General features: G+C 30.4%; 1 protein-coding gene across 3 annotated transcripts in view; it reads left to right on the top strand.

Moving 5' to 3' along the window:
- LOC142319609 (protein RCC2) overlaps positions 1 to 27,243 on the top strand; it is a 67,812-nt gene that overhangs the window by 5,300 nt on the left and 35,269 nt on the right. For all 3 annotated transcript variants that reach the window (XM_075357087.1, XM_075357086.1, XM_075357085.1), the window contains exons 3-4: positions 7,920 to 8,051; positions 15,661 to 15,749. In XM_075357087.1, the coding sequence (XP_075213202.1) occupies positions 7,920 to 8,051; positions 15,661 to 15,749 (221 nt within the window). The remainder of the gene's footprint in view (positions 1 to 7,919; positions 8,052 to 15,660; positions 15,750 to 27,243) is intronic.

The following is a 27,243-nucleotide window of genomic DNA, read 5'->3' as shown; positions in this document are numbered from 1 at the left end:
AGAATGTGAAAATAAAATTCTGAATTGCTTTCATGTTGTTATTTTATTTATCAACTTTTAATTTATGTGCATAGTTATTCTAAATTTTTGAATTTGTTTTTAATTATTATATCATTACATTACAGAAAGTATATTTTTTAGTAGACCTTCACTTATAAGTCAGATTACATTAATAGATGAGGTTATTTGATTTTGCTCTTGCTAGAGGTTTGAGCCATTGAGATAATCATGATTGTGCAATTTGGATGGATCATTCCATATAAATATTTCTTGAATTGCTCTTAGCAGAACCACTCATTTGAGTAAAAATTGATGAAATCCATTTTTGGAGTTTAACTTTATAATCAACATGTAATGTAATCAAATTGTTTGTGTACTTATATTAGTAATTAGTGATTAATCCACTTATAGCGGGTTGAAGTTATCATCTGCTATCTTTAATTTATCACATTATAAAGCAGCCAAAGTTAAGAAAAACTTGATAATTCCCTTCTTTCTAGTCATTGTAAATGACATCTGGATTTTTTTTCGGGAATTACAATGAAAGAAAAATTCTTTAGTTACTGAAATAACTACTTTAACTCAGCTTTTCATTTTATAATAAAAGCAAATTACACCTATTAATTTAATAAACATTTTACAAACTAAAATAATGTAATTTTTTTTCTTATGAAATTGATGTAATAGAATAATAATTACTGTTACAGTATAAAGATATCCTTGTTAATATTTTTACACAACTGCTCAAAAAGGAGTGTAATGTTTTTAGGGTATATGTATGTTTGTTCCACTGTAGCAGCTCAATAGCCAAACCGATTCAGATTTATGATCCCACTTTCGAATCCTTACATTACACAGACTGTCATAGGCTATATAAATATTTATATATGTTTAATTGTAACTACAAGGCCAACAAAAAAATCATACGATTCTAAATGGGGAATCAATAGTATTTTCAGTATTGATTTATTTATATCGAAAATAGTTATGTTTTAAAATCTACTATGATATTGAATGAATATCATTCATAGTAGAATACTATGAATGATATTATAAATTTTACTACCGAATTACGGTAGTAAAATTTAAATTAAAAATTTAATAATAATTATTACTGTTGTTATTTATTGTTTAAAACTTTGAAGAAAAAAATCTTATGATTTTTTGGTGTGCAGTGTGTTTGATCATGTAAGCATGTTTTTTATTGCTAAATATTAACTAATAATCCCTTTCTTTTATTGACATCACATATGAGATACGAGGTTTCCGAATCATTGAGAATGAAGTGTTGAGATGTGAGTTACTCAAAAACTACTCATTCATCCGATAGATTTTTTAAAATCTATTATTTGATAGATCAAATGATCAATTTTAATCATGTAACTAACTAGTATTTTATATGACTGCCCAAAAAGGAGTGCAATTGTTATTGTTTGTACATGTATGTATATATATTTCACTGTACCAGCTCAATGGCTGAACTGATTTAGATGTATGACCATGCATTGGAATCCTTGTTACTGGGAGTGTCATTGGTTGTATAAATATATATATATATAAATATATATATATATATATATATATATATATATATATATATATATATATACTTTTCTAAAAGTATATATATATATATATATATACTCTTTCTAAAGACAATTCTTTTAAGAATCATATTCCTCTGTACTACTATATAAATTTAAAGAACTTGATCAACCTAAGTACAGAACAATAAATAAAGTAGGAGGACACCTTATTTTATCATATATAAAAAAACATTTTCGCAAATTTCTCGCATCCTCAGTTATAATCCATTTTTTAAATTGTTCACACAAGTTACATGTTACACTTATACATTATCAAGAATAATAAAATGTTTTTCTCTTTTTTATACTATGCAATAAAAACTGTGTTAGAATTTTTTTTAAATATAAATTATAAATCAGTAATTTAAAATTAAAAATTGAAATTAAATTATTTTTTAACAAGTAAAATCAAAAATTATTTATACAAATATGTTGTCAATTTTATATAGGAGAAACTACTATATATTTAAAAACTAGATTTTCTGAACATTTTAGGTATTATAAAAATGGAAAGCTGTGTTTCTCTGATGTTTCTGATCATCTTGTTAATAATGCACATTCAATATCTGATATTCAAACAAATTTGGAAATATTAGAAATCAGAAAATATAATATGAATGCAAATAATAAGGGTTTAGGCATTTTAGAGAGATTTTATATATACCGAGGTGCTACCCAAAAGTTCGGGGAATTTGAATTTCACGCGCGAACCATTGCTGGTACGACCTGCTGCCACTAGATGTCGCTAACAGTACTCTTTGTGAATCAGTGTTCCAACAGCTGTGACTGTGAGAGGCTGTATTGTTGACTTTTGTGCAGTTGTGTTTTACTGCTTCGGCAAAGTTCTAAATGGCAGATTTTAAAGAGCAAAGAACCTGCATCAAATTTTGCTTCATGCTTAAAAAAACTGGTGCAGAAACCCATCGCATGCTTGTGGAAGCATTTGGTGACATTCCTATGAGCAAAAGTAAAACTTTTTTGTGGTACAAACGATTCAAAGATGGACGAACGACAGTTGATGACAATGTACGTTCAGGAGGACCATCAAGAAGCGCGATACCAAAAAACATCACGAAAGTGCAAGAGGCTATTGTTGCAGATCGTAGACAAACAATCCGTGATGTTTGTGCAATCTTGCAAATGTCATACGGGTCTGTGCGGCGCATCTTGTCAGACAATTTGAACATGAGACGCATTGCTGAAAAATTCATACCGAGACTGTTGAACTGCGACCAAAAACAAAATCGCGTAACAGTCTGTAGTGAATTGAAAAATTCAGCAAGTGATGACCCTGACTTCATCTCCAACATCATAATCGGTGATGAGACATGGGTGTATGGGTATGACCCTGAAACTAAGCAGCAGTTGTCGCAGTGGAAGTCGGCAAGTTCACTGCAGCCAAAAAAAGCACGCCAAGTTCGTAGCAACGTGAAGTCCATGATGATTGTTCTTTTCGACATCAAAGGTATTATCCATAAGGCATTTGTTCCTCTTGGTCAAACTGTCAATGGGATGTTCTATTGTGAAGTTTTGAAACGGTTATATGAAAGCATTAGGCGCAAACGTTCAGATCTGTGGGGGTAACAACAGCTGGGTTCTGCACCATGACAATGTGCCCACATACACATCGCTAGCCATTTGGAATTTCTTGGCATCCAAAAAGACGGTAGTGATTCCCCAGCCACCCTATTCGCCTGACCTTGCCCCGTGCGACTTTTTTCTGTTTCCGAAAATAAAATTTCAATTGAAAGGCCGTCGTTTTAACACAATTAAGGAGATTCAGGAAGAAACGCAGAACGTGCTTTGAACACTTACACCTGCAGACTTCCAGGGATGTATGGAATCATGGGAAAAACGCTGGGATCACTGTATCAATGCCCAAGGGGTTACTTTAAAGGAGATAGTGGAAATTATAAGTTGTGGTAAGCTATTTTATTTTTATGGTAAAATTCCCCAAACTTTTGGGTAGCACCTAATGTAATATATATATATTAATTTGATCAACCTACAAACAGAGTATGAGGATGACATGATTATAAATGCTGCAGTAAATGGCAGCACTTTTTCAGACATTGTCAATGTATAATTCAATGTATTTCAAATCTGTGTGGATTACAACTGAGGACGTGAGAAATTCACGAAAATGTTTTTTGTATATTTGATAAGATAAGGTAAGTATCATCCTACTTTATTGTTCTGTTGTACTTAGGTTGAGTACAACCTAAATTTAAGTTCTTTAAATTTATGCATGCGTGTGCGCATGAGGTCTGTAAATAAAATAATACTAGTTCAGAAAATTTTTTTATTTACAATCGAATTACACATGGACTCTTATCACCTTCAAAATAGTTCTCCTGGGAAGCCATGCAACGCTTCAAACAGTTTTCACACTCTTCATAGCAGTGTTGGAAATCAGAAACCAGAATATCCTTCAGATGGTTGGTTAGTTTTTTTTTTTTTTTTTTTAAGTTTTCTACTTTTCCATAATGGTGTTCTTTAACATATTTTTTTAAAGTTGGGGATAGGAAAAAGCCGCAGGGACTCAAGTCAAATGAATAAAGTGGTTGAGGAACTACAAAAACTGGTTTTTCTTTGCCAAAAACTCATTAATTGAGAGTGCAGTATGACAAGGTGCATTGTCATGATGCAGCATCCAGTTGTCTTTGATAGCTGGTCTCATGCAGGCAACTCTTTTCCGCAGTTTTTCAAGAATTTCTTTGTAAAAATATTGATTTACAGTCTCCTGTAGGCAAAAACTTCTTATGAGCAATGCCATTACTATCAAAGACAAAAATTAGCATGTTTCGATTTTTGATTTGCTGTTTTTTGGGACCAATTTTTCAAACATATTTCAAGTCCAATTTGTTTGTCAAAATTTGATGGATTGTGGTATGTTTTAAATTCAGTTGTTCTGCAATCATTCTGACAGTTAATTGCCAGTTGTATCTTATCAAGTTTGATTCGCGCAACATTGTCGTTGCTTTTTGACATAAGCGGTCTTTCAGAGTGTGAATCTTCCGCAGTTGATTCTTCCCGGACATCTGAAAATTCTTTAACACCTAAAATCTTTGACTCATGACAGAGTGTCATCTCCATATGCCCTTTTCAATTTTGAAAAAGTTTCAGTAGCATTCTCACCAACTTTTAACAAAAAATTTGAGTGCACCACATTGCTCATAATTAATATAATTCAGTTTTGTAACGCACAATAAAAACTTGTTTCACAAAAAGTTTGTTTATGTCTCGCATGGTAATAATAGACTAAAAATATTAATACCTAATATAAATCAGCTGTTCATATAACCATATGTTTACTAGTAACTCTATAGTGTTGCCACTTTGGCTGCCAAAAGAGTGGCAGCCAAAGTGAGGTCTTTACTTTATTTAATAGATTTAAAAAATTTGAAAAATATATACAAAATTGTCACCTGCACACTTCAATTATCCTTAATAAAGAGCAGTATTTATCAGTAATGGTTTTTTAGGCAGTAATTTTTTTAATTTTTAATATTTATCTCTTTTTTAACTTTATAACAGATACAGTACAAAATTTGTAAATGAATCGCTAAACCTCCCAGAATGCCACTTTTTATTAATGTTAACTTGTGAATTAATTTTTTTAATATTGAAATAATAAAAGTTTGTATTAATTTAATAATGTTCTATTTGCTTGAATCCGGGACTGTATTAAATATTTTAATTCCTAAATAAGTTACTATTTTTATTTGTCAAATTTTGGTGTGTAAAAGTTATAAAATATTTAAAGAGAATTGCATAGATGAGGACTGTTTTTCTAAGGACAATTTAATTCTAAGAATAGTACATTATTTGTGTTATTTCTTCATTTGCAACTATTTCAATTTTGAGGTAGCTACTTTGTCAGATTTGACCAAATCTTTTGTTAATAGCTTTTAACAAAAAGACTATAACAGTCTCATTACACAAGGGCCATTTAGAAAGTTCTTGGCCTGGCAAGAAAACAAGATTTTTCTGAAATTTTTATTTTATTTTTCAATGTTGTCACCTTCCAATTCGATATATTTAGATCAATGACTTTTTAACTTTTTTAATACCCTCAGTACAATGTTACGCTATAAAACAAGCAGTTGTCTCAACTTCAACATGTTTGAAATGAATTTTCATCCGGAAATCAATTTCTTCAGGTTTGGGAAGAGAAAGTAATCACTGGAAGTAAATAATGGTGCATTTGGATGCACTTACAAGCATAGGTCATGGAGTTTTGCAGCAATAACCTGAAACTTGTGTGCTGGTGCTTTATTGAGGTGAAAGCACTTCTTTTGGCTAGATGTGGAAATTTAGTCTAAATAGTAGTACTCAATCCAGTAGTGAATTAGTAAAGCTTAATACTTAATGGTGATGGTCCTGCCTTTTTCCAAGTAGTCTTATGAGGACCACACCTCAAGAATCCCCCCCAAAAAATAAAACTTAGCCATGACTTTCCTTACAGGTGGAACAGTTTTCACTTTTTTGGCACGTTTTAACCTGTTCATACCCAGTAAACTGTTTGTTCTCTGATATGTAATAGTGAATCCATATTTCATCTACTGTTATAAAATGACAAAGAAATTCAGTGGAATCGTATTTAAATCTAAACACCCTTGAAAAGTGTTTAGTCATGTGGCTTTGACAAGCACTCCACTTGTCAAGCAGAAAGCCTTTTTTGTATTCAAAACATTGTGTAGCTGTGGTGGAGATGGTCTTTCAAGATATTTTCAATATTAGTAAGCTCATGATCCTTCATTTGGCAATCATTTAGTATGACAATTGCAATGATTTTTTCTGTCACAGCAGTTTTTTGGCATTTCAAGTATTCTCATCCTGAATGGATGTAACTACATTTAAATTCAGCAGCCCACTTTTTTATCGTCAAAAATAAAGAGGAAGAATCCTTTAAAGTGAATCTAACTTTTTTTTTGTATGTCCATATTGAGATCAAACTTTTTAAAACAAAGTACTTCATAGATGCTCGATTTCCAATTTTATCCGTTTTTCAGAAAATGTCAAAACTTGTTTGCTTTAATCAGTAATCACAAACTGTCCACTTAATGCACGAGTCTGAAACTTTGCAGAACACCATCTGGAGGATCATGTCTGAAAAATATCATAGTTTGTTCATGCTTTGGTCTGCGACCAAGAACTTGACTCTTCTAATCATAACTGCAGGTTAGGTAAAAGTTCTGAAATCATGAAATAATATGGCAACAGAAATAGTTATATAAATGTTTTCCTTATTGTAAATATTCAGCAATATTTTATGTTTAGTAATGCAATTCATGTACTTTACTAAAATAATGAGCATTCACAAACAACAAATAATAAAATACATAAATAATGAAGACCCTTCTATTACAATAAATCAAAATAATTATAATTTAGAAAAACAAGGAGTATACAGTCTTAGTTGCGAAAATTGTGACTTAAAATATATTGGAATGACAAATCGTTTATTTGTCATAAGAATTAAAGAAATTATTAATTGTATTATTAAAAATAATTTAAAAAAATCTAATTTCGCCAAACATTTTAGAAACTGGACATAATTATAACCCCGACGAATATATTAAAATATTAGAATACTATAATAATTATAAAACCAGTATCTTAGAAAAATTTCATATATATTTAAATAATAATACATTGATGAATGAACAGGTCAGATTCGATAATGTTATCCTTTATAAACAAATGATATAATTAATTATTAATAGGTTGGTAACATTTCATTTAATATTAAATCTATTTCATACTAGTCGCAAAAATCTTACAAACATGACATTACTGTCTTATTGACATATATAATTCTATTCTTGACGACCGGCTGTTATGAACGTAACAGTTTAATTTAAAAACGATTATTAATTTGAATTTAAATTAACATCCCTGAAGATGAAGTAACAGCTATGAAAGTACTAGGATTTACACTTTTTAAATAGTTGGTAAGTGGAAATTTAATTTACATAATTTATAGTTGTTCAGAAGCTTTAAAAAAAGTACACAGGTAAACAATTTTGTGCAAAACTCTTATAATAGTAAAAGAGTGACAAAAACAAAATTGTAAGAAATCAATTAAGGTTTTGATGTTATTAAACCATATTAAGAATTTTTCAAAGAAAATTTTAATAATTAAAATTCATTGATGTTTGGAAAATATTAGTAAGAAAACTACCAGAAAAAAGAAGAATTTACAAGGTTTTTTTTTGAAAGGCCTTTCACCTTTTTGATTAAACTTGCATTATAATTAATTTTGTAAACATTTTGCTTTTCTACTGCTTGCTGCCATATTTTAAGTAAATTTTTTTCTTCTCTTTTTAGGTCGTAATGAGAGAGGTCAACTTGGATCTGGTGATATGGTGAGGAAAGACACTCCCTTATACGTTGAAGATCTCAAAGAACATAAGGTTGTTGGTGCTGCATGTGGACGTTCTCATACACTTTTCCTGACAGGTTGGTTGCAATTATGCATGTTTGTTGTAACAAAACAATTTTTAGAAATAAGTCAGCTGTATATACATATAGTAAATAGGTGTAATTTTGAAAAGGCTGTTGTTTGAATGCTTGTGCTGGCTGTTGTAAATGGTATATACAGTTTTTATCTTTACTAGTCCTTGTTTCATGATATCTTCTCATCACATATAAATCATGAAAAACATTTCTAATTGCTATTTATAAACAGTACTTCACATGATAATCATCATAATTTATGAACAATAATATACAATAATATTGGATACAATTTACAAGTTTATTTAATTCAACACAATTTATAAGTGAAATTTGTTCAGGATGCAGTAAGATGTGATGTCTCTTTCTAATATAACTTAATAATCTTGTAATGAGGTTTTGTTTTTAAATGTGAGTGATTTAGTAATTTGTAGATGTCTCAAATTTTATTACTGTAAAGTTATTTTTATTATTTGCTCCTGGTGCTTTGTAGAGGGTATAATGTTATCACTAGTCTGTCACAAGGTATGCCAATTGGAAGCTGTGCTTCTAGTTGTCATTGTAAAATATTCTCTCTGTTATGTTACATATTTCTATCAGCAAGTTTTTTTGTATGTGCTTTATTGTAAAAAAAAGAGTCAAGTAAGAAAAATTGTTCATTAATTTCTCCAAACTTTTGTATAGTTATTATCTAACAGATATTAGATAATATTGGTCAATTTAGATATTGACCAATATCTAAATTTTTTAGGAATTGTTACATTCAGTGTACCTACAAATTGTCAACCTAAACTTGATATATGGTATTCAATACAACTTCAGTATTTTATTTACCTATAAATTTGTGGAGGTTATTCAAAAAGTAACTTCTGATTTGTTATTAAAAAAAACACCAATTGATAAAAAAACCTATTATATACATCTTTTAGCTACTTTTCTACATAATTGTCATCTAAATTAAGGCACTTGTCACATCTGTAACAAGTTTTTGAATACTCTCCTCATAAAACTCCGCTGTATATGTTATTCAAGTTGTGTATTTCACAACTTGAAGTGTTTTTGTAGATGTTTGTGGCAAATAAAAAAATTCTTGTGTATTGTACTAATAGAAAAGTTATAACCTCTCAAAAATCATGAAAAACCTGTTAAAAGCATTACCATTTTGACTTACTTGTATCCAACACGTGTATATACTAAGATTCAAGATATTTAATTTCTCCAGTATGTCGACCAAGTAATTCCATTAAAAAAAAACCATCTTGAAACTTTTCTGCTTCCAGCCTGTTTTCCTCTTTTAGAAAAATGCTGATTTCATCTTCTAATTAATAAACACAAAAATTTCCCATGTGATAACCATCTTGCTTCACAATAAAATAGTAATACTGAATTTACTGCACCCATGTCTTTACAAATTGCAGAAAAGGTTCTTTATTTTAGGGGTCTTATTTTTATATAATTTACTGCATTTACAACCGTTGTTAGTACAGTATTCAGACCAGGATATTCAGAAGCTGGAACTTCTTTGTGGATCGTGCAGTGTGTCCAGACACATTGTGGAGATTTTTGTTTCACAAGTGCTTGTACTCTTTGGAATCTTCCAGACATTGAATGAGTACAATTGGTGCATATTCTGACACAATATTTCCACTATATTTGCCTTGTTTATAAAATCATTTAAGATAGCAAATAATAAGAGTGCTGATGCTGTTGGGTATAGTTAACAAAAATAAGAGAACACATAGCTCATATTTGCCAAAAGAAATTGGACTTTAATTGGAAAGAAAACAAATGAACTTAAGTTAAAGCATAACCTTAAATTAAATTAAATTATGAAATAAACATAACTTAATTTCACATAAGAAATATCAACTGAAATCAGCATATCAGCAATAATAATATTAAAGTGAGGTTTACAATTATATACTTAGAAAAACAAAACATCAATAAACATAGTATGACTGGAAAACTATTGCATTACTGACATATGCTGTAATATTGAAAAATTAGCAATGAACAAATGTCATTAGCTTAAAAAAATAAATTACAGTAAATCTTAATTATTGGCACTGGCCTTTCCTGATTTATGAACAACAAACTTATCATTAAATAATTAAAACATGTAATTCTAGTTTATTATAGAAAAAAGGCCACAATAATATTCTAGTACAAAAGGAATTAATTACAATAATCAAATTGAAATAACTAAACATATAAATAGAGTTCATTTTAGTAGTAAGGTTTCTTGAAAATATAAAATTACAAAGAAGTCCTAAAACATAACTTCACATCAGGAGTAATTTTCTTTAGATTTATTTAAGAGAAGAGAAAATGTACGATTAACTGAATGTTCCACAAATTTTAATGATAAAATTACTGTTGAACGTAATAAATAATGAAAATTGAACTTGCCTGTAGCACACAAATATTAGCAAGAGACGAACTCGTGAATGAAGGTAAATGAATACATACAGTAATCCTGGGCGTAGTCCGCAGTAGTGTATCAGGAATACAGGGGTGAGACGTGGTTTAGAGGTAGACTAATACGTAGCATCTCAGATATGTAGCAACGAGTTTGGAGATTCTGCATCGATGAAAATATAATCAGCAGCTCAAGAAGATTCGGCGTCGATAGAATTGGCAGTTTGTAGCGATTGAAGCACTTTCAAGAGAGATGTAAAATACTGAATTTGAAGATTATGTTAACAAAGAAACGAGGCAAGAACGAACATAGAAAACTGTGAAATCACGAAAAACTGACAAGTAGAACTAGAGAATATTTTGACAGAGAAATACGTTTATGAAGAAAGTATTAACATTATACGAGCGAATGAGAACATCGAAGCCTGGTCCTCCAAGTCTGGAGGACCAGGATCCGCACAGCGTGAAAGTCAGGACTAGAATGAACAAAGCTGGCGTGGTGAGAAGTAGGGAAAGCGAACAAAGCAATGGACAGAAGAGAGAGTGTGTGTGTGTGTTGACAACAAGAGTAGTGTCTTAGTGTTAGTATGAGAACGATTAGCGAAAACGTGCGGAATTTGGGAACGAAGACAAAACAAAAATAATTTACAAGCAAGCAGACCACTAAAGAATTACATAAGAGTGATAAAATAAATTCTGAATACGCAAGTTGAAGAAATGCCATCAGGGCAGATAAAGAAAAATAGACTTCTAGGAACTATGACAATATTGAAATTGGTTGAGAATAAAAAACAGTTAAGAAAAAATATATATATTAAGACTAAACAGCAATAAATAATGCGAGATAGAAATAAGCTAACACCAATATGATGATGCAATCAGTAAGTCAAACTGGAGACTGAGAGAAATGATATCGAAAACAAACCCAAACAACCTATTTAAAAATACACATAGATAAGCCTTACAAAAATGCAAAATAAAATTACCAAGCCTGTAAACTACAAGACTCGACCATAACCTTGAATTCATTGGAATAAAACCACTTTACGCAAACGGCGTAAACAGATGCTTTGAGTTTTATTAATTTGCAGAAAAGTAGTTCTTCTACTGTTGACATACCATCAAAAAATCAAACATAGGCAATGAAATGAGCATCTTTATTGCTATCTGTTGCCTCATCAGGCTGAATTGAAAACAATTTGTCACACAACTTCTTGAAAAGCTGATGCTGTGCATCTTCAGCTATATTACCAATTCTACAGGCAACAGTATCATTTTATAGAGATAGAAACAACTGAAACAACTGTTGTTTGGGAAAATTGCAATCTTTATTTGCAGCTGGCAAAGTAAGCTCTTCACCAATGGTGTGAGACATTTTACATCTAGCTATTTTATATGAAACTATGTTAGAGGCAAGTAAAGCTTTTTCATTCACAAAGTTTTTTAAAAAATGATGTTTGCTTTTCATATGATTTTAATTTTAATTTGAAGAATTCTCGGGGTTTGTTAACGTACTCACTAGGAAGAGTTTCCAAATGTTGTTGAAGTTTATTAGGTTTCATGCTGTCTGCTGCCAATATTTTTGAGCAAATGACACACAGAGGCCTTTCTTCTTCATTTATTTCAGTACTGGTAAACTCAAAATTTAAGTATTCTTGAGAATATTTTCATGATTTTATTTTCAGAACCACGCTCGTCTGTGCACTTGTTGATGCTTCATTATTGTCTGATGCTCACACCCACTTAATAATTTATCCATAATTTTGTATAAATCTACTGCTGTGATTATTTAATACTGTGAATTGCAATTAACATGCAAATTACAACATACAATTCATGACAGATTCGATAGCAATAGAAGGACTGATTCAACTGAGACTGGCTGGAATTGAACAATGTGCAGCATATATACACATTTGCACAGACGTTCCAGAATGTTCTCGCGAAACTGAGAGTGTCCAATGTGGTGGACGTAAGACAGAGAGCAATAGAGAGGCATTGATTCTGGTTTTGTTAATGCAGCGGTTCTGTGTTGCCAAAATATCACTAAATTTATTTATTCTTGATAATTTGTAAGGTTTGTTATTAAGGCCGTAGTGCAGCTTAGCGTCAAAATACTTAAAATACATTGTTATTATATGAGAGGGGGCATGCAATGAAAATTGGGTTCCAAATACTGAAAGGTTGACAAACACTGCCATAAGGTATTACTGAGGATGGTATGTATGAATGTAAAGTGTGGTTTTGTACTGTCTCAGGTTAAGCATTCCTGACATTTGTGGTTAATTGAGATCCAACCACCAAAGAACACTGGTGGTATCCACTATCTAGTATTGAATCAGTTAACTGGTTGGATGTTATTTTTCTTTGACAGCATATTTATTATGTCCTTAATTATCTTTTACACACTCCAGTGTTATATAATACACGGCCCACAAACCTACTTAACCTTTTCCCCAACAATGATCCGCGGTTGATTAGCGCTCCGCAAAAATATGTTGGTATCTAATTGCTTCCCGTCATAGTCTTATGCTACCCTCTTGTGAAAAAAATTTCAAAAAATTACAGTATATTAAAGAGATTTAACAGATTCTGACAAAAAAAAACTGATATGATTGGATATTTTTTATACCTGTAATAAAAAAAAATAATTGAAACTACAAAAATTATAATTTAATTGCAGAATTTTTTTTTGCTCTGTGTTTATGAAACATAGTTTGCTGATTTTATAAATAATACTTTCAAGCAGTTCGGTTGAAAATTGGGCAAAATATGATGAAAAACCCGTGTAATAAAACACAGTTAGTAACATATGTTAGTATAAGTGAAGGTAGATTCAGAAAACTACATTTTATAAAAATATCCACCACTCAAAAGGCTATTCAGATTGACAAAAAACCATTTTTACTATATACTGTTATTCATTACGAATCGATGTGTGTTACATGTTTACCGATATCATTTGTCAAAAAAGATATTTGTAGACCTCAAGTAAAAGTGACATATTTATGACCACAAATTCCTTCTTTCTTTTTTTTTGCTGTATATCATAATTTATTATGTGTTTCAATACATCGATATGTTGCTAGTAAGATAAGCTATTTTTGTAAATAATAAATAAATCCGTAATCCTCATAGCAATTATAATACACATGTCACACACACAAGCACATTTTTGAGAAAAAATGGTCATATTCTTTCTAGTCTAAATAAAACATTTTACATTACATCACGTAAACGTCGTTCAAATTGTCTAATAAAACTGATTCCTTTGTGAATATAAAAAAAAAATAACCGACTTAGATCCCATATAAAATGATTTTGTAACTGCGTTTTAAAACTGACGCCGCACATAACCAGTTCCAAGGCTACATGATCTGAAAAGGTTAATTCCTTTATAAAATTCTATATCAAATTTCTTTTTTCTGTTCATTTTAATTAAGACCTCTTCACTTAACATTTTATTTACCTACCTACCTACCCTCAACATTTTCCTCTAGCATTATCTTTTAAGGGCCTCTATTTTGTTCTTTTTGCTTATTCATATTGTCCACATTTCCTTACCAATAAGTACTACGTTTTACACAAATATTTTCAAGATTGTCTGTGTAAATCTTAGATTTGTATTTCAAATGTCATCTGGCTTCTGTTTTATTCAAAAATAGCAAATGTGTCTAACGTTATATTATTTTTATGCATTTTAATATTTAATTCTTCATTATTTTCCTTTTTGATTAATTTTATTACCTTTATTTAATTTAAAAATAGACTTCTCTCTGCCATAAATTGATGCTACTTAGAATTCTAACTCCATTTTTGTTTCTACCAAAAGCACAATATCAACAAATCTCAACATTTTTCCCCATTATTTCTCTATTCAATTTTTTTTCTTTAATTCTTGTTTTGTTTTCATGTAGAAATAAAAAAAGCAATGGGGGCAGAATAATCCTCATTCCTTTCTGAAATGGAACTGCTCACCTTTCTTCATCTTTTATTTGTATGACTGCTTTCTTATTCTTTTATTGCATATCATAACTACTCTCTATATATATTTATGTCTGATGTTTTTTGAATTTTTATCATTTTATTCCATTTTATATTTTAAAATACAAAAATGTCCTGATGTCCCTAAAGTACAAATAATTTTTATAAATAATTGCCTTACACTCATTTCTCTCTGCCGATGCAGTATCTTCAATTTCCTGCAGCTTAATGTTGACAAGTCACTTCCTTCAATTGATGTTATATAAAATATGAATAATCTAAATCGGTTATGCTTTCCTTAAAGTTTACCAAGTGGAAGTTTCCTTGCCAGCTGTACTGGCTGTTGATTGTCTGGGATATTCCCATTTGGCTTTGAATGCAAGAAAATTTGATACACGTATTGCTGTTTCTGAGAGTAAACAGCAGGGGTATCCCTGAAATTATTAGACGTGTAGTGAGTATTTCTAATAATGTTTGAAATACACTTACTTAAAATACTACCCAAGAAGGTGACTGATATTCATCTGTAATGTAGTAAAAGACTTATGTAAAGTTCTACAGTAAATATACTGGTATGGTGACGTAGATCAAACATGTAACTACACAACTGATTTCACCATGTTTATACCCATCACTGTTATATGGATTCAAAGTTTAAAGATACTTGTTGGATGAAGTGATTTGTATCCCTTTTCTTGTAGAAAGTCAGTTTTTAGATGTGGATATACTGATAGAAGCTTAACAGAAGAAAAAACTAATTAAATTAACAGCATTCATATCAGATATTCCCAGAAATTGAAAAATATTTCCTGAAACACATTAATATTTGTATATGTTAAAACTAACTGTTTCATGTAACTTTTGTATAATGTTCTATAGTGTTCTAGTATTAGGTGATATTACTGTGTGAAATGATTTTTCTTAAGCTTTTAATTTTAATTGTTATTCATAAATTAATTTATCATTTTTTCCAGGTTCAATGAACGTAATTGTTCACTAATCAAACAACCAAACATTTTCAATGTTTAATACAGAAACTGTTTAAAACCTAAGATATGAAACAGAAGCGATGAAATACTGGTTGTTCTGAACATAAGCTGTAATTTGGATTGTTTGATTTTACTATTATTTATCTTATTGATATTGATGGAAATGGTTTTTGTGATTAGTATGTGGTTCTGAGTTGTGTACATATTTTGTATTTATATAGATCGAGGTACAGTGTATGCTTGCGGTGATAACAAGATGGGACAGTGTGGATCAGGCAATGGAGCTCAGGAACACTTAACGGCTGTTCGCGTAAGTGAAAGAATATATGTAACTGTTGTTTACTACATATGAAATGAGTATTTGCAATAAAGTGGATAGAAAGTCAACAATAAATATTAGTATTTTATTTATATACTACAGCACAAAATTTATTAATAAAAAATTTAGTCAAATATTATAAAATCTTTAAAAAAAGTTACAAAAATCTAGAAGTAATCAGTGAACTAAGAGATAGTAAATAATAATTATTTACTTACATTTTTATGTATGTATAACATTTAATAAGTATACAGGATGATTCAGGGGAAAAGGAAAATAATTAGGGAACTGATTCTAGAGCTTGAAATAAGGAAAAAGTTCATATAAACATTGTTAAGAAAACATTTTGTTATAGAATTATGGCTAGCGAAAAACCTTTGCCTGGATTTCAGTCCCCCCTCGTGAAATGAAATCAAGAAAGTTTTGAGGTATTATGTAAGGGGTAAACTTATGGTTTCTTATGTTTTTTGACCGGGAACCAAAACTGTTTCTCCTATATAGTTTTAATAAAAAGCCAAAGTAAAACAGAAAAATTTGGTGATGAAAACACTTTTTTGATTTGATGTGCAATAACTTTGATAAATGACTAATAAGTACATAGATTTTATTTTCAAAACATGTAGAGTATTTAATTCTGAGAAAATTGATGCAATAAAGTCTATGAAAAGTATAAAAAAAACTAACTTTTATTATTAAAGTTGAAACAGAACAAAACAAGAAAAATATGAATTTGTTAAAGTTAATAATAGCTGCTATTAGTATAATAAATATAGATCTTTGAAAAATTAAAATACTTTTAACTTAGATGCACTTTTCAACAAGTTTCCGTACTTTTTCTATTGCCAACCTGACGACAGCTTTGCTGCTGATGAAGCATTGAGAATGAGAGCAATTACTTCATCACATGTATCTACTTTTTGCTTCTATAACTCACATTTTATCCATCCCCACAAATAGTAATCTAAAGGAGTAAGGTCCGGGTCAATTTATTGGCCCTGTACATACTATTCATGTATTGTAAATTTTTCATCTAAGAATTGTCTTATTGCATTCGTGAAATGTGTGAGTGTTCCATTAAGTTAATAGTACATTCCAATTTGTTTTACCAATGAGAAATTTTCAAGCACTGTAAGAAACTCATTGTTTAAAAATTACAAATAATTTCTTCTCATAATACATTGTTCTTGCATGAAAGGGCCTATTAATTGGTGTTGATCATTCTATACCAAACATTTGCCAAAACTCATTCCTGGAAATTTGATTCAGCTACAGCATGTGGGTTTGCTCCAGACCACCAATGTGAATACAGTTTGTTGTTTATGCCATTATAGGTAAAACAAGCAGCTTTGTATGAAAATAGTATGAAACATATAAATCATAATTGTTATTAACTCAATGACAAAACTGCAGTCATCTGATATGGTCATCAAGGTAGAGGTATTTAACTTTCTGAACATGATAAGAATACATTCCATGAGCATGTAATGTCCTCAGTACTGTACTTTATAGAATGTTGAATTGTGTAGAAATTCTTCGGTCACTGTAGGACTAAGCTATACCACCTGAAGAATGTTTTCACTTTCACTTTATGTACCAGTTCTTCAGATGAAGCATAAACCCTGGAAAGTGTACCATTCTCACAAAGATTATAAAAAATTCTACAAATATTTTACGATTTGGAACTACTTGTCCAGGATCCTACATCTGTAATCGCCCATCACAGCTGTAGTACTTCCATTCCAAAAGCTATACACAAAACTTGTATCAGTATAATTCTGTGTGAGTGAAGAGATGCAGCATTTTTCAAACCATAATTTTACTTTTATAACTTCTTATTCAATTGGAAAAATGTAGGTACAGTTAAGAGTACAATAAACACAAAAAACATTATTTAACTTGATTCTCAGAAGTAATTGAACATAATCAAAAGTATGTCAAAAACAACCAAACCACCTAATGTTTATTATTAAAATGTAACCACAATTTTAAAACAATAATGAGTTGTATTCAGATTCATTTTGAAGCATGCAGTTAGTGCTTTCAATCTAATTTTGCAAGGGCCTAAATTTATTATACTAATAACTGTTGTTTTTAATTTTTAAAAATTCATAAAATTTTTCTGTTAAGTTTTGTTCTCTTTTGATTTTAATAATAAAAGATTTTTTCGTAGACATTACATTAATTTTCTCAGAATTAAATTCACTACAAATCTTGATAATAAAATCTATACATTTATTAGTCATTTAACAAAGTTATTTACTTCAAATCTAGAAAAATGTGTTTTCATCAATAAAAGTTTTCTGTTTCACATTGGCTATGAAAACTTCTGGAGATGCAGTTCTTGGACTTGTATTCAATTTTTCAGGTAAAAAACTTTCAGTATAACCTCATTTCACCAGGGGTACTGAAATCCAATTTTTACTAGTCATAACTCTGTAGAATGTTTTCTGACATAAGCAGAAGCACTTTCGTGAACTTAATTCGCATCATCAGCTATTTTGTATCATATTACTTATTCATTTATATTATATGTTAAAGTTTTTGTTTAACTTATTAAATTTCATTAAAGACTTATTTAAATTTAAAATTGATATTAAAATTAAAATATAAAAATTTTTACCTATGTGAACAATATGATGTCAATGTAAACAAATAAATTAAAATTAAAATAAAGATAAAAATTAAGCAATTAAAAACTTTTAAAGTAAAATCAAAACCTAAAGAAAAGTAATATATGCTAGCCGTTTCACTGAATTTACTTTAATAACCAGATTAGAAGATCAATTACTCAACATTGTCTTCAAAACAAATAGTGATGCTATGTACCACATCGTTTATAATACCATTTAATACATCATCTTCATTCTTAGTCTGAAGGTTGATCAAATTAAATTTATTCTTATGTTTATATAATACCTTTCTAAAATGTCAAAACCCTTATTGTTCCTATGCATATTGCAATTTTTAATTTCTAATTATATATAAACATAAACATAAAAATAAATTTAATATGATCAACCTTCAGAGTATGAAGTGACTGTATTATAAATGTTTTGATAATAATGTTGAGTAATTGAACTACCAATCTGGTTAGTAAAGTAAATTCAGTGAAATGGCTAGCATATAATTTTACTTAAGTTTTTAATTTTAATTTATTTATTTATATTGCTGCCATATTGTTCACATACGTAAAAATTTTTACATTTTAATTTCTTAACTTAATTTTAATATCAATTTTAGTCAATTAATGTTTATAATTTTAAAATAATTTTATATTTTAAATCATGTTTTGACTATAATTCAATTTTTTTTAAATCTTTATAATTTTTATATTTTACATCTTGTTTTGATTATAATTTAAAATTTTTAATTTAAATAAAAGTTTTTTAAATTTTTGTATAAGCTTTTAAAGTACAATAAAGTAAATTTAAATTTAATTTAAAAGTTTGTAATAAAATTTAGTTTCCAAAAAAAAATTAACATTAAATATATATAAATAAGTATAGTGCAGCTGATTATACAAATTAGGTTTGTGAAAATGCTTCTGCTTATATAATGAAATATAAGGTAAGTCATCCTATTTCAATTATTCTGTACTTGGGCTGATGTATTAAGTATAAATTAATTTGTATTGGTACAGAGAGGAGTATGGTTATTAAAAGAATTGATTTTAAAAAAAAGTGTGTGTGTGTGTTTGTAAATATTTTATTATTGTTAACACTCTATTTAATAACATGTAAATTGAATTATATTTTAATTTAAAAACAGTTTTGTTCATGTTAAGAAGAAATTTTTAAATAAGAGAATAATTTAAGGTATAAATAAGTCTTGAAGAAATGTAATAAATGGTTAAGTTTTTTCTGTTAATTAATTGAAGATAATTATTATGTGTTTTATTATATCTTTATTTTTCATGTCCAAGATAAATTTGCCTTTTTTTGTTCAGATAGTTGATAAGAATTTAATAACGTTTCTGTGCATATGGAAATAGGATTAAAAATTATTATTTTTAAAATAAATTTAAAAAAAAAAATAATGACTGGAAATTAGTTAGCTTCCATAAGTATACTACGTATTAATTATTGATTGAGGTAAATAGGTAAGAATCAGGTATCTGAAAGAAAGACAGCTAGAGTAGAAAAGCAGTATTCTCAGAAAGCAATCTGACAAGTATTTAGCCTTTACTGTTGCATTTAAATCTGTTTATAATAGAAACAGTAGAGGAAACTATTCTTAAAAAATTAACATATTTTAAGTTTTGCAATATAATGTACTACAAATATAAATAATGTATTTTAGGTTCAGTGAAGATAAAATTATTCATTTTTAATGAGTAAAATGGGAAGCAAAGGAAAAATTAGATACTGAAGTAATCATTATAGAAAAAAAATAAAGATGTATAGTTTGCTGATGAAATTAATTTGTTAATTGAAAGTAAAAATATTACGTTCATTTTATAATGAAGTGGCGAAAAGGAGACTAGTTAAATATAACTTGTCCAAGCCAAATTGCCACCGATCCTGATCTAAGGGATTGTTGCCTAGCTAGCGCAGAGCTAAAATATGCTACTTGTGAAAGACAATATACATATGGTATTATAAATTTTACAGTATATATGCAATGTATATTTTTTTAACTAATTTTTTTACACTAATTTACGATATACATTTTTTTTTTAGTATTTTTTATACTAATGTTTATTCCAATCAATAAACAAATTCACATCATAAATTTTTAAATTATTTTTAGTATAATATTTATTTTAAAAAATAAATAGATTCATAACCGAATAAAACTTGCTCTTAGACTATGTATGTGAGATACATGGTATTGAACCTTTCAGTCAAATTTTGAAGCACTTCCTCTTTATCCATTTGCTCTGAAATTTTGTGTACAAGTTAGCTCCTGATGACAATAAATTTTAGTCAATTTTCAAGTCACTAAGTTAGTCTAAGTTGCTAAGTGAAAAAATTCTCCTTGAACTTATGCGACCTTGTTTACATGCATATTTTCAAAGTGAAAGAAATCGTAAGTGAGATATATATTAGGGAATACAGTTGCTACTAGAAATTCTGTACAGTAGTGACCAACGTTTTGGGAAAATTTAATACTTTTTAACCGGATTCAAATTTTTGGATGAAAATCATAAATATCCCAAAAACGGTTGGTCCTATTGCTTTGAAAAATTTTGTGACCCTCCCCTCCTTAATGACATCCCATCCGCCCAAGTGATACTTGGGCAGACATTATCTGACAAGTGATACTTGTCAGATGATAATATTTTCAAGTGCTCCCGGGGCACCATTTGGAAATAGGGGATGGGTGCAATGGATTGTCACTGTAGTATCTCGGCAACTGCTCATCTGATTTTCACGATTGAAATGGCATAAAAATTAAAATAAAGAATATTGATGCACCATTTGCTTTGAACATTTCAAATTATTCATCCGTAATTTACTTCTCGTATAATATGTTCAATTATTTTAAATTGCTAAGTTGATTCTTGGGGAATATATGTATATGTATCAGCAGGTCGAGCGCTAACTTTTTAATGCATCAGGTACACTCTTGATCAACTGGATCTTGGTTATCCAGTAATTAAATCGTTTAGCCCCATGTTTTGATTACACTGAACCACCGTAAAATATACCGATCTGAACTTTTGCTAAATACACTCAAAACCTGTGCGCTAGCTAGCACAGTTGTAAAGAATATACTTATGAAGACTAAAAAATAAAAAAAAAATATAAAAAGAACTTTTTAAAACGCCACTCTTAAATTAAACGCACTAAAAGTAAAAAAGAATTTTAGGACAATACCTTGGAATAGATTTTACAACAAGCTTTGATGGTGGATATTTAAGATTATGTGAGTCATAGCTTCAAATTAAAAATTTGAAGTTTTTGTCAATTTTTTCATATGCATGATGAGTGGCCTAAAATAGTGTGGTGCAAACATGAGCACTCCATTCCTTTGCGAGGAGAAATAACTATTTTCCCAAAGCTATTTCACCAATAATTTGTTAAACTGTTCTTTTTGAGACTGCTGTGGCAGACACAACACGTTCAACTTTTTGGAGTCTCTAACAAACATTCCAACTGCAGCAGCTTCTGTCATGTAATTAAAAATATTGTGTATAATTTCTTTCTTGGCGGTGAATGACTTTTCCACGTAAATTAGACATAATATGCAAAATAATAAAATCAATTTACTACTATAAGAATAGAGCCGACAAAAACTTAGTAATTTAATGTGAATAAATCACTTTTATTTCAACTACTTTCAAGAAATTAAAATTGGAATCATTTTCAAAAACAAGTTGACTCCAAATGAATCAGGAACGGTTTGCATAGAGATTTAATGTTTCATTTGAATGTTTAGAATGACACATTGTTTTGTTATTATTTACACAAGCTTGAATAAAGAAATTTTTCTTATTCATGATTCATAGCCAAGGCTAGCGTATGGTGTTTGCCACACCCAGAACAAAGGACGAAGAGCATAGCATAAACATTAGTAATTATCCGGACCCCCTGACTAATGTGGTGAATCTAAACATCACACCACCTCCTCCATACCTAGCTCTGAGGGGCTTTATCGGAGGTCATCTTCAAAGGCCTCAAGACATATTCCACCTTGCCTTAGTCAAGATGCCACACGTGACATTCCCATTGGTGTAAGATGCCTATCTCTACAACATAATGCACAGTACTACTAACCCTGTTGCCTGCCAAAAATACAATCTTGAATGCACCAGCAAACTCTTTAGAGATGTTACAACTAGTGTTTTGTGACTGCTTCCAAAAAATTCTTTTCCTCTATACTTTAAAACGTATGATCTTATATGATCATACGTGGCCTGAGAGGCTTTGAAGTCACTGTATTTATTGGATACTGTTTGATCCTATAGTTGCCCTTGATTTGGTCTTCGTTATAACTGTCAGTAGCAATAATCTTAACATACTTGGGATTGTCCTTTATGCTAACAATTTGCAAGCCATCCTTCCCTGCTTCTAACTACTTAATGACTTCACCTTTAAAAGCTACTGATGTAACTCCCGAAACCTTATCTATCAATATAACCTGTGGCTGCGATTGAACAGCATCAAAGAATGATTTTTTAACAGGTGGTGTCAAAACAGCCTTCACCCGCTCACCCATCCTGGCTCTAAAGTCTTCTATGTAACCCTGTAGTCTTATCATTTTTTTCACAGTTAACAAGTGTAGAAACCTTAACTTACAAAGCCGAGATCGGATGTAGCTGACACTCTTCTTCTTCACGTTCTTTGAGTCTTCAACAAATTCCTCCACCTCATCATGTATTCCGTTAAACATATCAGTCAATTCAGTGATAACCTCAACCTCATGTGAAACTAATTCTTTTGATCCCAACTGCATCACCAATTTTCTTAAAGCAACAGCTTCATCCTTGTTGGTCTTCAGGAGCAGCAAATCTGATTTCTCACGAATAACAACAGAACCAAATACCTCTTCCACAAGCCTCGCATCAGAGCCAGAATCATCATGCTCTTCCTCTACTGCCGCACTGGTCACCCCCACAACAGTCTAAGTGCCACCTTTCTCCTAATCCCTTAGGACAAAGGTGATTAGGTCACCTAACCTAATCCCTTTCTCCTTCCTTAACTGCTGCTGCACTGACTTGGATTGCTTCTCTGTCCAACTGGACACACTTGTTACAACACTAACTGCACTAATGGCATCAATTTTCTCCTCATTGTCCTCAACAGCCTTTTTTAATCGCACTTCCTTTGAAACTTTACAGTCTGCCATAAGTTACAGCATTGAAATTAGTCCAAACTTAACAAAATATAACAGCCAATAAAACAAACCAGTAATCCAGCAGCCAATCAGCAAAGACCAATTTACGTTGCTAACGTAAATAACCATATCCAAAAACCAAACTACAAAAAATTTTAAGCCGAATAACAAAAGGCCAACAACTACAAAAATCCTAAACCAAAATATTTAACATAAATCAAAAGAAAACCATGAAAAACTCTAAAAGAAGACTCCCCAGGGGAGACTTAAACACATAAATCACCCACTGAACAGCCCAAGTTACCTAAAACTACCTAAGAAAACAAAATTGCAAAAATAACAATCCTAATTAATTATACCTTACAACTACAAAAACAAACACTAAAACCAAAAACTAAACTCCCACAAAAAGTGAAAACCTAAAAATACTAATGCCTGGCACCACACATTCAAAATCAATCACCAACTATCAAAATTAATCCACACTTGTCGGCACCACACATCGAACTACAGTAGATATCAATCTTGTGCGTGTTTGGCTTGGATATTTTATACAATTATAAAACTATAAATAAATACATTTAAACATTAATCAGTAACAGTGGATTAGTCTGCATAATACTGCATAACATATCTTTTTCAGTATCTAATAAAGAAATAAATTAATTTAGTAATATATGAACTCAGGTTAAATAAGTAACTAATAAATATAAGACATGAATTTGTTCATTGATTGGAATAAACAATAGTCGTACCATATACATACTGTCTTTAATTGAGTAGTATTATAAACCTGTGCTCGTTGAGCAGCAAGATATGCAGCTAAGCTGTTTATCAGATCTGTACCAATTTGGCTTGGACAAGCCAAAAGTAGGTTAAATTAGATCTAAAGTATAATTAGATATTGTTATTATAATAAATAAGATTATTTATTAAAGCTTATTAACATGACTGATGTTAAATATTAAGTTATTTTATTTACTTAATATTTCTGTAGAACTTGTACTAAGATGGTAGGTTGCATTCCTTACAAACTGACTATTATGCATTGCCTAGAATTTTTTGGGAATAGCATCTAGATGTGAAGTAAAGATAAAATATTAAAAGGTGTGTTTTCTACACTAGCTTGAATAACTGGAAGTACCATCTACCATTATGTTGCAGGTTTTCAGTACTATTTCAAAAAATTAATGTAATTTTTGTTAAATGCAACTCTTTTATACAAAAATTCAGGCTGGACTAATATTCACTTATTTAAGTTTATTAACTTATTAAAATATGTTAACAATTAGTTTTTATTATATATAAAGAACTTTCTTATCTTATGACTTAATTATATTTTATATAAATTTCTGTACTACAGAGAGATCCAAAAGCCACACATTTCAAACTAATGAAAAAAATAAGACATTATGTAATAAAATAATATTTAAAGATTTATTTATTTCACAACATATGCTGAAAATGGCTGCCCCTTCCAATATGCATGTACAAATTCTTTTTACCATGTTTTTCTGTACGTGTGTTTCTTTATCTGGCTCCTTCAATTACCAAACACTTCGAACATGATATGCATTAAAGTGTAACCACTTCATCGCTCTCTGAGCACTTTCACATGAAATCTGAGAGTGCGCTGATAGTATCCTAAGGCTTCTTTAAAGGTGAACACTGCCTCACATTCCTAACGTCAACCAGTTTAGCTTCAGTCAAAATGGCTGGTCTCCCGTTTCTCTTGTCTAAGACGGGCGATTAATGTCGTAATGTTCAAATTGTTTGGCATTGGCACATCCAGATATTTCCCACAAAATTCATCTACCACACGTGCATAAGAGTGACTGGAAAAATAATGTTCAACAATGAAAACTTGTTGCTCTTGGGAAAACATGTTTACTAAGCAATAAACAAAGCTTTACTGCAAGCATCGTGTGGTCAATACAACACGCCACATTGGCATCTAGGTTTGTTGTTAATACTCATGGTGTTATCTTGCGATAGCCAATATAACTTTTTCAACTGTATTACTACTTATAGACACCTTAATTTGGTGTGCAAGACTTTTGGATCTCTGATCTCCCCCATTTTGGATTAAATTGAAGAAATTGAGCAATACAACAAATTTGCATAAATAAAGTGAAGAAAATTATTATATAAAATAATTGTTTATTGTAATTGTGTAAAAGGTTTAGTCAATACAAAAAAATAATCCTATTGTTTTGGCAGTATTGTAATCATTATTTCCTGGGACGGCAGTCATCATTTGCTGATGTTTGTCAACCACTCTTAATAAATTTTTTGTTTTTCTCTAACAAATTTTTTTTGTAAATAAGTTTCCGAGGGATTAATGATTGTATTTGATAATCCACAAAGAATATGTGATTCTGTTTAGTTATAAGAAAATGGTATCGTAGACAAAAATGCTTAAGGATGTAGTAAAATGTAAAAAGTAATGTATCTGTTGCTTAGCCACTGAGGGACACCCACCGGGTTGGTCTAGTGGTGAACGCGTCTTCCCAAATCATCTGATTTGGAAGTCGAGAGTTCCAGTGTTCAAGTCCTAGTAAAGTCAGTTATTTTTACACGGATTTGAATACTAGATCGTGGATACCGGTGTTCTTTGGTGGTTGGGTTTCAATTAACCACACATCTCAGGAATGGTCGAACTGAGAATGTTCAAGACTACACTTCATTTACACTCATACATATCATCCTCATCCATCTTCTGAAGTATTATCTAAACGGTAGTTACCGGAGGCTAAACAGGAAAAAGAAAAAGAAAAAGCCACTGAGGGACAGACTGGATATGGTGGGGGAATCAGAAATGCAGAGGAGACAACTTAGTGGCTTGGCAATGAAAACTTTCCCTGTCTATTATCATACCCTGACAATATACCATATTGAAATAGGTTATTTTATGAAAATTCTTACATGAACATGGTTCTGTCTTAATAATAGAATTCTACATAGCGACACTGATACATATGTTTTTATTTGTAGGCTCTGTGAAGTTTGTGTTCTTTCATAGTGGATGAAAGAACATCCACTATGCATGGGTTTGATTTGTGTTTTGTGCTAATAATTTAGGGTGTAGCTCTAGGATTCTTTTTTAAATATTTAAGGGGTTTTACTGTTGGGTAGCCTATAGGCTATCCTAATCATTAGGTTAGTACGTGGTTGTTTTGTTTAACCACCCATACTGGGACTGGGCTTGTGCTTGTGCTGTATTATACTTTATTTGTTTGTGTTGTTTTATTACTTATTTGTGTTATTTTGTTTCAGGTTCTGTTGCATCTTGTTTGTTGATTTGTAGCTAGCCTCTCATTGGCTCTGGTTTATTTACGTTTATAATATTTAGTTGATTTATCTGGTTTTTTTTAATTCGAACAAGATGTCTGGCAGGGTAAGACCAGGCAGGTAAAACCTTCTGGTGACGTGGTATCCGAGGTTCAGCACAATGATTCTTTGTCATTGTCTGGTGCTGAGGGCTGGACTGTCAGGAGTCCCTGCTCGTGGGAAATGTGGTCTATGATTTCCAGAGGGCTGTTGGGTGTGCTTGGAAGCTCTGGTCCTCTTTTAAGAGCTTTTTATGAACATTATGTGACAGCATTGCATATGTTAGAGGGTTCCAGTAGTATCAGTAAAAAGACCTGACATGAGGTGGTTGAGAAAGAGTTAAAGGAACTTAAAGTGATAATGACTGCTATGATGA

Source organism: Lycorma delicatula, chromosome 2 (assembly GCF_047948215.1).
Source record: "Lycorma delicatula isolate Av1 chromosome 2, ASM4794821v1, whole genome shotgun sequence".
In the NCBI taxonomy this organism is placed as follows: Eukaryota; Metazoa; Arthropoda; class Insecta; order Hemiptera; family Fulgoridae; genus Lycorma; species Lycorma delicatula.
This window is presented reverse-complemented; position numbering and strand designations above follow the sequence as displayed.